This window comes from Sitodiplosis mosellana, unplaced genomic scaffold (assembly GCF_009176505.1).
Source record: "Sitodiplosis mosellana isolate CC-2019 unplaced genomic scaffold, AAFC_SMos_1.0 Smas_scaffold_2526, whole genome shotgun sequence".
Lineage (NCBI taxonomy): Eukaryota > Metazoa > Arthropoda > Insecta > Diptera > Cecidomyiidae > Sitodiplosis > Sitodiplosis mosellana.
In genome coordinates, this window is record NW_022597768.1 from 8,478 (window position 1) to 21,570 (window position 13,093).

General features: G+C 37.4%; 1 protein-coding gene across 2 annotated transcripts; it reads left to right on the top strand.

Annotated features, from left to right (window-relative positions):
• The first annotated feature begins 884 nt into the window (after positions 1-884).
• LOC129571460 (uncharacterized) lies at positions 885-2,890 on the top strand. Of its 2 annotated transcripts, XR_008688282.1 has the most exons (4): positions 885-1,551; positions 1,606-1,748; positions 1,812-1,970; positions 2,044-2,890. XR_008688282.1 is itself a non-coding variant. In XM_055451253.1 (3 exons), exons 1-3 carry the CDS (start codon positions 1,113-1,115, stop codon positions 1,905-1,907), a joined length of 678 nt encoding a protein of 225 aa, XP_055307228.1. In that variant the 5' UTR covers positions 885-1,112; the 3' UTR covers positions 1,908-2,549. The 2 variants fall into 2 exon arrangements, 1 of the variants encoding a protein (XP_055307228.1); XM_055451253.1 differs by having other exon boundaries at positions 1,812-2,549.
• Positions 2,891-13,093: the final 10,203 nt, after the last annotated feature.

Genomic DNA, 13,093 nt, shown 5'->3' on the forward strand with positions numbered 1-13,093 from the left:
TGTATGCTGACTGATTCAATTCAAAATTGCCACAATCATCTTTGGTAACTTCCATTTTCAAGTAGTAATTGATTGGTCCCAAATCTTGCATCACGAAGTGAGGCTTAAAAATGTTTTCAATGTCCACGATTTGTTCCTTCGTCGAACATGCCACAATCAAGTCATCAACGTAGATGATTACATAGCAAAATTCATTGCTGATCTTCTTTGAATACAGGCATGGATCGTTGTAACTTTGTTGAAATTCAGCCCCGATGAGAACCCCATGAAGCTCAGTATTCCAAGATCTCGCAGCCTGTTTCAATCCATAAATGCTTTTCTTGAGTAAGCACACCTTTGAATCGTCAACATCAAAACCTCGTGGTTGTTTCATATAGATGGTTTCCCGCAGCTTTCCATTCAAAAACGCTGTTTTTGCGTCAAAATGGTGCACGAGCATGTTTCTCTTTGAGCTGGCCGACAGTAACGTTCTGAACGTTGTATAGTGTACCATAGCCTGGCCGTGGTTTGTTAGGAGACTTTCCGTAATGACAATGTTATCGCTCCCCGGGCTGAAAAAGTTTCCTTTTGATGTTAAAAAAACAATTAAAAAATTTGAAACCGATCGGACAAAATTTGATGGACCCATAAAATCTATGTAGTTGGAAAAAGTCAATTTTATTGAAATTTCGTCATTTTTCGTTTTTTTTCTTACATAAATGACTACAATACGCTAATATTGATATATAATGGTGAATTTATTGTTTTAATTCAAATTAGCAACGATTTACGACGCTTGAGTATGTGCAGGGTTGATCATTTTCAACCAAAGCGTTCATTCACGAGTCGAAGTGTCAAAGTCAAATTTAAACGTCAAACTTGTGAACATTGTGCAATGTATTTCATCATTTTCATCATCAAGTGCAACAAATAAGCTGTTCAATATTCCAAATAATTTATGATAAAAATGGCAAAATCATTGGAATCAAGTGTTTCATCGGTGAAAACGCGTAAGGCTGATGAAAAACAACGACAAATTGCTTTGATTGGGCACGATTGGGCACGTTTCACATCAAATTGTTGGAGCTAAGTTGCCGTCGAACAGACAAGTTTTGGAAGTGTTTTTCTATAACATGCATTTTGTGAAATTAAGTGCCAAAGAGAGCGCAAATCTAACCATTGATGCTGTTTTGATATTTTGGCAGCAAGCACGTATACCAACTCGCCGAAAAGATAAATGTACCGACAAAATTGTTAAAATTTACGATGACTGGAAAGCCTTTAACAAAGTAAAGGTGGAACAAATGTCATTCGGAATGAAAGAAAAATTTAGTTCTTTCATGGACGATTTAGATGATCTTTTTGACATTGCCGCTGCCGATGCTCTGGAGACGATGAGAAATGAAGAAGACAAAGAATTTTTGGAAAAACAGCGGCAAAAAGGACGACCAGGTTCAATGTTGGGTGTCGATATGAAATTGGCAGGCAAAGAAGAAAGATCGAAATTGCGGAAAGAAAAGGAAGACGCACGAAAAACAAGACATGAGCAAGCCACGAATTTGCAACAATCTGGTTAGTATGACTGCTGCTTATCCAATTATTATTGCTCATTTTAATCCATTATAGTAAATTATGAAGGTGATTCGGATATTGAATACAATACAGAAGTACATGATGTTTTTGAAGTACCACCACAACAGACACGCCGCTCCACTCCGAAAAAGAAATGGATTACACCACGATTATGCGCCGCACTTGATAAAGCGAAGGTAAAAAAAATGAGATTGAAAAATTAAGATCATTTCGAACTCTTCTTTTTTCTTCGCGATCAGTTGTCGAACAGAGAGGCGATGCATATATTGATGGCAACGGTAGATGCTTTGAAGATTCCTGCCGATAATTTAGTCCTAAATTGTACTTCTCTATAAGAATCGCGTGAGGAAAATCGACGAATTCAATATGATGAATCAAAATCCGATTTCATAGACAACGTAATACGAATTTTACACGTGTTTTTAATGTATATTTAAGTTTTTTCTATCCTTTTATTTTACTATAAAATAGTTAAGTACTAACGATCGTTTAGTGGTTCACTGGGATGGAAAAATTTTGAATGATTTGTGCGGCAGATCCAAGGTAGATCGTATAGCAGTTCTTGTTAGCTACAATGGAAGTTTCAAATTTTTAGGAGCTCCGAAAATTGAATCGGGTACGGGAAAACATATTGCTTAAGCCGTTTATAATATTCTAGTTGAATGGAACATTTCTGAAAGAGTTGTGGCCTGCAGCTTTGATACAACTTCCTCAAATACTGGCCATAAAAGTGGTGCTTGTGTTCTTTTGGAAGAACTTCTCGGCCGGAAACTCATTTATCTTGCATGCCGCCATCATGTTCATGAAATTGTGCTTAAAAATGTCTTTGAGAAGAAGTATGGCAGCAGCAGTGCACCTGAAACTCTAATTTTCAATCGATTCGCTGATGTATGGCACGAAATCAAACGAGATCAATTCAATTCTGGCCTTGATGACTCAATTGTCTGCTCAAAAATTCCCAATGATGAACGTGAACAAATCAAACATACTCAAATACGTAGCGATTATAAGGAGCTGTTGGAGCTCACGATCACATTCCTTGGTGGTGACGGCGGCGCTTTTCGTACATGTGGTGCAACCTCTAATGCAAGATTTATGTCAAAAGCAATTTATTGTCTGAAAATTTTCCTGTTTCGTGGCCAATTCAATTTATCTAAGAGAGAGCTCAATTCTATTCGAGATGTTTCAATTTTTGTCGTTAAAATTTACATTAAAGTCTGGTACGGATGTACGAATTCTATTGAATCTCCCAATCAAGATTTGAATTTTTTGCGTGCCGCTAACGAATATTCCAAAATTGATATAGATATATCTGCCGCAGTAATTAGCGTATTGTAGTCATTTATGTAAGAAAAAAAAACGAAAAATGACGAAATTTCAATAAAATTGACTTTTTCCAACTACATAGATTTTATGGGTCCATCAAATATTGTCCGATCGGTTTCAAATTTTTTAATTGTTTTTTTAACATCAAAAGGAAACTTTTTCAGCCCGGGGAGCGATGATATAAGGTAATGTTGCAAAAATGGCCAGGCTAGTGTACCACCGGTGCGAAAACTTCATCGTAGTCTTCGCCGAACTTTTGCGAAAATCCCTGCGCAACGAATCTTGCTTTGAACCTTTGCAATTCTCCATTTGCGCTTGTCTTCACCTTAAAAACCCATTTACTTCCGATCGCATTTTTACCTGGAGGTAAATTCACCAGCTTCCATGTTCCGTTCTGCTGGTGCGCTTCAATTTCCTTTTGCATTGCAGCAAGCCACTGCGCCTTTTCGTCGCTTTCGATTGCTTCATTGTAACTTTTCGGTTCATTCATCTCTCTAACCATATTCATTTCTTCGATTAATCGCTTTGGTGGAATACCCTTGGTCGTTCTTTTTGAAACACGCAACTCTGGTTGAGTTTGTTCGACTTCGACTTCAACCCCACTTTCATTAACAGGTGTTTCGATTGATATATCCTCCTCAGCGCTACCATAATCGTCGATAGTATTATCAAGGTCTGAGATGTTTCCCTGATTTGCATTCGATGACTCCTCCTGAACCGACGAATTATCAACTTGATTTTCTGCTGCTTGATTCTTTTGTGGTGTTGCACCCAAATCGATCGAAATTTCGTTCATTGCCGTGAATGGTTTGCAGAATCGAACATCTCGACTTATCACCACTTTTCTTGTTGTTGCGTTGTAGCACCTATATGCTTTCGAATTATCGTCGTATCCAAGAAAGATCATTTCAATAGCTACATTGTCCAACTTTCCTCTTTTAGCTGATGAAACATGAACAAAACATTTAGAACCAAATATCTGAAAACTGTTTATACCTGGTTTCGTGTTGTTCCATCGTTCGTACGGTGTCATGTTTGTCGTTCTTGTGATTACCCGATTCTGGATGAAATTTGCCGTTGCTACAGCTTCACCCCAAAAACTGTTTGGCAATCCCGCATCGATGAGCATACATCTCGACATTTCAATCAACGTGCGATTCTCTCGTTCAGCATTTCCGTTTTGTTGTGGACAATCTGCTGCTGTTAACTGTATCTGGATTCCCTGTGACTTTAAATACTTGGTGAGCTCCTTTGATGTGAATTCACCTCCCCGATCCGAGCGTATTACTTTTGGTTTGCGACCGAATTTATTTTCACACAATGCAATGAACTGCTTCATGGTGTCTTCAACTTCCGATTTGTGTGTCAATAATATAACGAATGTAAAACCCGAATAATCGTCAATAAATGTGAACAAATATCGCTTTCCACTTGCAGTCGCTGTACGCATTGGTCCGCAAACATCAATATGAATTGAATCCAATACCGCTGATGACTCATTCAATGATTTCTTTGGAAACGGTAATCGTGTCATTTTACCCTTTATGCACACATCGCACACTTCTTTGATTCCGCAGTCGACAATTTTAAGTCCATCAATCGATCCGTCCAATGCCATTTTCCGAATTGCCGCTGGATCACGATGTCCCATTTTCCGATGTAATTCATGTATGCAATTCTCATTGTGTGCCAACACCGCACACATCGATTCCGTCTGGCGCAATACATACATTTCACCAACTGTATCAGCCACACCGATCTGTTGTCCCTTATACTTGATTTCACAAATTCGATCGTCGAATTCTACTTTGAAGCCATCTTTTGTCAATCGTCTGACCGAAATTACATTTCCAACCAATTTTGGTGCATACAAAACATTGGTTGCCTTTGCCTTATGAATGCATCCGTTTTCATTCACAAACGTCAAATATCCCGTGCCAATTCCAAGCACCTTCAGTATTTCACCATTTGCGACTTCAATGGTGCCTCTGTATGATTCATCGATTTCAGTGAAGAAGCTTTTGTCTTTCACGCCATGTTTAGTTGCTCCTGAGTCCATGAGCCAACTGTCTCTTTGTGTGTGACCAAATGAATACAAAAATTCCCTTTCCTCCACCGAATTGACTTTATCTGCTCCTTTTCCATCCTTGGCCTTTTTCTTTGTCAACCAGTTCTTATACTTTGGGCAATTTTTCTTTTGGTGACTGGGTTTCTTACAGAAGAAACAAAGAGCAACCTTTTCAATCACCTTCAAAACGGAATCACTTGCACCGCCCACTGCTTTTACACGTCGGTCATATTCAGCAATAATATGTTGCTTCGCCACTTCGAATGTGACCTCAGCTTCAACACGTGCACCAAGTCCCTGCACCAATGTATCATAACTTTCCGGCAAACTGCTCAACACAAGTATTGTCTAATTGAATTCGATAATTCCGTCTCGCCCAGATCGCTTAACTTTGAAAACAAGTCTTCCATTCGGTTTACGTGTGCCCTTGCATCACCGCCTTCTTCAAGTCGCAACGCACAAATTGATCGCACCAAGAAACATTTGTTCCAAAGAGAATTCTTCTCATGATAATTTTTCAGTGCGTCCCATGTTTCCTTTGCGGTCTTTTTCGAACGAATCAATGCAAGCTGATTATCTTCCACAGCTAAACCAATCGTGCCTCTTGCTTCATCGTTCTCTTCCCATTTGTCGATTGCCGCTTGATTTGTTACTGCGCCACCAGTACCCTCTACAGCCTCCGGTTTTGTTCCCTCAATCACCTTTTTCCACAAATTCTGCTTTCGTAGTAGCAATTCCATTCTGAACTTCCAATTCGCATAATTACTGTCGTTCAACTTGACGAATTTCTGTTTTGCTGACTCCGCCATTTTCTGCATGCAAAAATTTGTTTCGTGCCTCCGTTGTGATCGTCTTGATTTTACTTAAACAATTTCACGCTTTATTCCTTCTTACTTTACGTTTATTTCATTCACTGGGCCCATAACCTGTAAAATATCCTTTATCCGAATGATATTTAACTTGCCTTGATCGAAATAACTTCAATAATAATCTGGAAACTAATTATGAAATAAAACAAAAGAATGATGTAATGTTGTGAAATTCAATGTATGTACATATGACTTCAATGACTGTTCTATTGTAGCGGTATAAACGGAATGAATGTAAATGTGAAAAGTAAAAGTCGCTAGCTGTCAAACTGAACTGTACTAAATGAGCGTGACGTCTCGTCCACATTCAACATTAGTTTAGTTCACACAGTACTATTGAGCAGACGTCTTTCCCTAATACACAACAACATGAAATGTTGTAGTTAAAAACCAGCATTGTCGCCTTTTTGAATAAAGCAAAATCAGCGCGTAGGTGGGAAAGCAGACTTATGAGCGTGTGGACTCGAGTTCGAGTCGCACACCGGAGGAAAAAAAATAAAAACAATTTTTTTCGTTAAATAAAATTTGGTTTTTGGACAGACAGATGAAATTACATTTTGTTTTGATGAAATTACATATCGCTTTCATACTAAGAAACTATCACATGTTTAGTTTTTTCATGATGAATTTGATTTTGATTTTTTCATGAAAAGTACTTTTTTGTGTTTTTTGTTGATTGCGTGGAATAAAAAGACTTGGTGAGGGGCTGGTATCTGAAGGAATTTTATTCACCTGAACGCAAAAACACTTTGGTCATGAATTTTCCATTGTCAACGGCAACAAAAAAGAGTTTTAGTTGATTTTTGTCGATTTTTCATGTTTTTTTCCAACTTCTAATTGCTATATCTCGAAAAACAGAGTTTTGCTAGATTTAAGCTATATGTCAAATTTTAGCTCTAACTTGGGGCTAAATTCCAGAGAATTTTTAAAAAAATCGTCGGAGCCGTTTTCGAGAAAATGGCCGACTTATGCAAGGCCAGGTGACCATTTTTTTGGTCTCCTGCCCATAAGACCATGCCCACTCAATTTTTTTAAATTAAAATAGATGTCATTTAATAGCTGGCCTCAAGACCTTTCCAACGATACCCAAAGGTTTGAAATCGGTTGACTGGGTTAGGCACAGTGATCATTGGAAAGAAGGCCATATTTTGAATTTCCAAAGGCCGGCCAAGGCCAAGGTGGCGGCCAAATCAAAAAATGTCGGAACAAAAAAGTCTTAGTTTTTGATATACTTCAATGCCTGAAAGTTTAAAAAAGATCGGGCAAAAACTACGGACAGACGGACGGACAGAAAAAATATTATCTCAGAATGATTGGTAGAGACGCCAAAGAAATTTTTTAAATCGTCATAACTCATGAACGAATGGTCCAATTTCAACGTTCTCGGGCTTATTGGAAAGGTCTCGATGAGAAGGCTCAGAAAAAACATGCTTCAAGATGAACGGGCTGCGTTCAACACACGGTAAATGGGAAAAACTGATAATTGTACATAATTTCCAAGTTCTATTTCTATGGAGGCGGTTGGTCGATTCCCAAGTTTGAATGCATTTTCTGGGCCTATGAGCCAGGGAATTTCTACCGATACTTCATTCATACCAGATGCCCTCTTAGGAAAAAAGTTCGAAATTGCGTGTATATACAGGCGAGTTCGACTTTCAGCACAGAGGTGCTTTCGTCACTCGCGCCGGCTGTGATGAGAATATCTGAATTGAATTTACCGACTGTTCACACTCTTTGCAACATCCTCGTCTAATACCATTGATTTTACATGTAAAATAACAACAAGAAACGACAAAAGTGACCTCTCGTAGCGGCACAGTTGAAACTAACGAAACAAACACGATTGAACATGTCATTTTCATGTTCAGCGTTAGTTCTGTTGTTTGCCGTATAGCCGAAAAGAGATGTCCACAGCTTAGTGGCATTGAATGACATTCAACACCCATGCTTTGCAAAATAACTCTTTCACGCGTTTTGATGTTTGACAAGACCGTAACACAACTGCGCGAATCACTGTGTGCGAATTACTTGTTATTCATTCGGGCAAGTGTATTGCAATCCTAATGTCAAATGAGTCCAGATTTTGTGATTGAATTTTGTGTTTCTGTTTACATTTTTCGTTTGCTCCAAATTGGTCTTTCTGCATTTGTTCGATCGGATATTTTGAAAAATTCAGATAATTTATCGTGTGAATTGCATCAATGACAGTGTTGAATTGCAATTGAGTGTGTTTCTCTACTCTTTGAATGCTCCATTAGAGGCTTTTCCAGTGAATTTAAAATTACCGAATGTTGTGTGTGATTTCGGCAAATCGTCAAATTGCCGACATTCTATTCATAAAGTTGGTAAAATGCCATTTTACCAACATTTTTGGAACATTGTTGGTAATTCGACATTTTACCGCAAAGATAAAAAACGTTAGGTAATTCGTTAAATTGCCGAATTTACTATTAATTTTCCCGTTTTGTTCTTGAGTGAGTAGTATTGAATATAATTTCAAAGAAGCAACGATTAAGAAAAAGCAATTACTGCTCAAGAAAAAACCACTTTAAGTCGATTTTCACAAACATCAGATTTATCCTAATGGATGCATTACAATTTGAATAGGTTTTAATCATGCTGCGGACATTATTGCATCACCAAAGGGGCAACAAAAACGTGAAAAGCGGTCTTAAGGTCGGTAGAAAGGGACGTCGAAACCAAGATCACTACCAATCGAGCAAGGAATGGATCATTGAAGAAATTGAGGCCGCACATGAAATGGAAGTCGAATCAAAGGGCAACAAAAATGACGAATCTGTTGAATTCCGGGTCAAACGAGATGAATTTGTTAAGCTATGCGGCACTGCCCATACTGAGTGCAACGAAAACAAGGTAACTGATATTCGTTGAACTAATTTCGCAATTTTGTTTCTGAACAATTCCAAAAACCATTTTAGTTGAAAACAAAAGAAAAACTGTCCCAAGATAAGTTGTTTTGGGGTTGGATTGACTTGTATTAAAGATGATTGTCAATATATAGTCATTTCCATTAATATCTGTTACAAAGAAATGTCAAATTAAACAAGACGAAACATACCCTTGGTTGTTATGTATCATCCATTATGTAATGGAGACGAAAAAATGAATTTTCACTACAGATGTCGCTACATCAAGTGAAAAAGTCATTGAATTTAGAAGGAAAAGTGGAGCGCTTTGGCTAAAAAACCACACTTTTCATTCCAAAAACACACTACGTCGGAAGATATGCGATAGTTGACGTCGAACTATTCAGTGAACCATTCCCGGCGTGTTCGGATTTTATCAATTTGGGATAAAAAGTCTCTGGAATGGCTTTAGGCGAAAAAGTCATTGACTTCAAAGTTGATTTATTCATTAGCTCTGCCAAAAAACTGGCTGAATATTTGGTTTTGCAGGAAAATGACTCCAAGAGTCATGAAAAACCTGATCTTTTGATTTTTATACAATTTAGGGCATAACAGTAAATAGTTTGATTTTACATAGTTATTGGTTCTCGACTAGGCAAAAGAATAACTTAAATAATGACTACGCGAATTACCAAACATGAAATGTCTAATGAAAGCCGATTGTCAACGATTCAAGATAATCTAACAACGCGTTTGAGAAAAGATAGACTAACTGGAGCGTTAAACATATTAGTGTTGACCTCAATAACTGCAAAAGTCATCTTTCAATTTATCAAAAAGGTGGTAGATTGAAGAGAAGTTTTACGTCTAATCTAAACCAGGTCCGTACCGTGCTTTTTTGCCAGAAAATGGTGATTCTAGTTTACCAAGTGATAGCTTGCCCCAAAAAAACACTTATTTTGATAAAAAAATCCAGGGGTGCTTTTGAATTTACGGAGTGTTGGGGCAAAAATGCCAAAAATCACGAAAAATCAAAGTGGTCCGATTTCGATGAAAATTGGTACACGGAATAAGTGAGAAAATAGAAGAACTTTGGTACTAAAACTGGTCCAAAAAACTGGTCCGAACTGGTCCAAAAACTTATTTTGACATTTTGGACCAGTTCGGATTTCAAAATTCGGATAGAAGAGATTTACTAAATTTTATGCTTCGGATAGCTATTTGATTTCGACTTGAAGTGTTTGACAGACGGAAAATATGTCATTCATATTGATTTTCGAAATTTCGAACATTTCAGTGTACTTGAAATATACAACATTTACTTAATTTTTGAAATGAGTATACAGAAGAGAAGCTCTGTAGTTGTAGTTCATTTCTTATAATTGGGATTTAACCGAAATAAAAACAAGAAAAACCGATATCCCAACCGATCTAAATTTTTGATAACTGAAAAAAAACCGAACCGATTTTTTCGGTTCGGATGCGGTTCGGTTACCGGTTTTATTCGGGTCGGATTTAACCGTGTAGACCTCTACTTTTCGGGAGTTTTGTCAAGGCAAACTGCTATTATTTTCCGAAAATAATTGGAGTCCTTAAACAACTGAATACCTGATTTTCCATAAATTTTGTTTAAAAGCGACATTTCTTCATAAAACAAGCAATTGGCTGAAGAAAACTCACTTATGATCGACTGATGTAATTCGATTTCCACGTAATTTTTTGACGAGGAATCAATTTAGCTTTCACTCGATATGTCATACAGATAATACCATTCATTGATGAAATTAGCACGGCTGGTTGAATTTTTGAATGAATCAACCACTTTATTTGCATATTTGCACATTTAAGGCACTTGAGCTCTGATTTGCTTGTCCAAGAGCCTATCCCTGATTTTTAGGTAGTCAGTGTGCCGTAACAAGCATATGACGAATCTCTTCAATTGCTATGACGTTGCGTACATTGGGACAATTTGCATTCCCATTCACGATGTCATACATGAATACAATTGAAGCATTCACTCTCCTACGTTCCAGCGATGTCATGCTTAGAGCCTCCAGTCGCTTGTTGTAGTCGGTGATGATGTATCCGTTGGCTGCTGTTTGATATTCTCTTCGGGCGAACTGTGTGAAAAACGATTTTGTCGATATGTCAATTCTCGATTTTGTCGATACGTACGGCATAAGTTGGTAGCCATACAACGTAACAGCGTTTTGAGCGTTTGAACATCGGTAATGTCGTAGCAAAATCTCTTCGAACATTGACATTCTTATCAACGTTGGAAATTTGCCGCAAACGTGTCAGATTAAAGAAGATTTCTTTGTAATTTTCGATTTTGATGTAACAATTCGTTGCAACCCATCCACACTCAATGCATACTCGTCAGCAGCTGATATTATCAGCTGAAGTTAGTAAGTACTGCTGACGTTAGCGTCAACCCACTCTGCCAAATGCTCAAAGAACTTCGCCACAGTTTGGAGCCTAGCAATGCAACGATAGTTTTCAATTTTCGATCTCGCCCCCTTTTTGAAAATGGGTTACACACTCGAGCGCTTCCATTTGTCAGGGAAATGGCCAGCTGACAATGATTCGTTGAAAATTTTCGTGAGTGGAGCCGCCAAGTGACTCTCACAATTCTTTAGTATCAGTGGGTGCATACCATCAGGACCCGTACCTTTTTTGTGTTCACAGCTTTTCGCGTATTTGATAAGAGATAACGAATTAGTGTTTCAGGCAAAGTTGTAGTACTCAACCTGTTCTTCAACTTTGCTTATGATAATTATCACTTATCTCTTATCAATTACGCAAAAAATGATAATCAAAATCCCTTTCAGAAACATTATCCTGTTATCAGTTTTATGCGGTTTTTCGCGTAACTGATAAGAGATAAGTAATAACTGTCAACAGCAAAGTTGAAGAGCAGATTGAGTACTACAACTTTGCCCAAGACACTAATTCAGCGCTGTCCAACCTGTGGGCACTTGGCCATTTGTGGCCAACGCGAAAATTTAAGTGGCTAACGCGAAGATTCTGATAATTTTTCTATTATATTTCTAGTTTTTTCAGTAAATGATTTGATCTTTTGACCAACTTATTTTTTTCAAACGAATTTTTGATTTGCAAGACGGAAACAGCAGAAAGAGCAATATTGCAGCAATAAAAACAAAATAAGTAACTGTATGTTTCAGGGGATTTTTTTTCGCAACGTTGATTCATGCATTCGAGTCACGATTTTCAGATTTCAAAGAATTTTAATTGGCATTCAAATTTTTGAAAAATCCATTCATTTTTGATAAAAACAATATTCAAAATTTATCAGATCTTTTCGGTACAAACAAGAACTTGGTATTTGATATTTCGTTGATAAACGAAGAATGTAGTTTTCCAAATGAAAAGAGTGATGCATTGTGGCGACGTTTGCTTTACGAATGCAATTTTCTAGTTCTCAAAGACGTTGTACCAAAATTTCTTTGCATGTTCGGATCCACATACGTTTGTGAGGCTTCATTCTCCAGTCTCACACGTCATAAAAATAAATACCGCAATGCACTCACCAAATTTGGAAACTGAACTTCATTGCGAACTAGCCCAATTGATACCCGATTTTAATAAACTGACAGAAAATAAAGAATGCTAACCATCCCACTAATCACTAATAACCGAATATTCAATAAAAAAAACAAACAAAAATCAAATTTTCTTCTGTGTGTACTGCATTTCTTGTTTTATAAAAAAAGTGGCCATTGGATTGAACGCTTGACCACTTTTGTGGTAAAAAAAAGGTTGGACAGCGCTGCAATTCATTATCTCTTATCAAATACGCGAAAAACCGCGGAAATTTCCAGTTTTTCCTTATCAATTTTCGCGGGACTGATAAGAGATAAGGAGATGACATGTAAAGTGTCAAAAAAAACTGTAGCTCTTGACCTGATCTACAACTTTGCTGAAGAAAGATTTCACTTATCTTTTATCAGTTTCGAGAAAAATGAGATGGCATGCATACCTTATTTTCATACAAATGCATGTGAATGTATACGGGTCCAGCCAGACCCGAGGGGTCCGTTCGAAGGTGTAGTTTTTCAAAAACTAAAAAAACTGTTTTTGTATATCCTTATATCATCCTTTTTAAGGACTTTTTTGTGATGTTCATTTTGGTAGATCGATAGCCAATGAAATTTTAAGCAGGTAACTTTAAACTCAAGTCGCTAGCTAAATTGGAAATATGTTAAATTAACGATCAAAAACGAAAAATGTCTGGCTGGACCCAGGGGTCCTTCCGGAGGTTAAACTAAATTGCGAAAATTTTCGTCTCTGCACATTTCTAATTTATTTCATTTCATTTACACCGTGTTGTGGTTTGGCATTCGTATGTCGACAGAAAAAGAGAATTATAA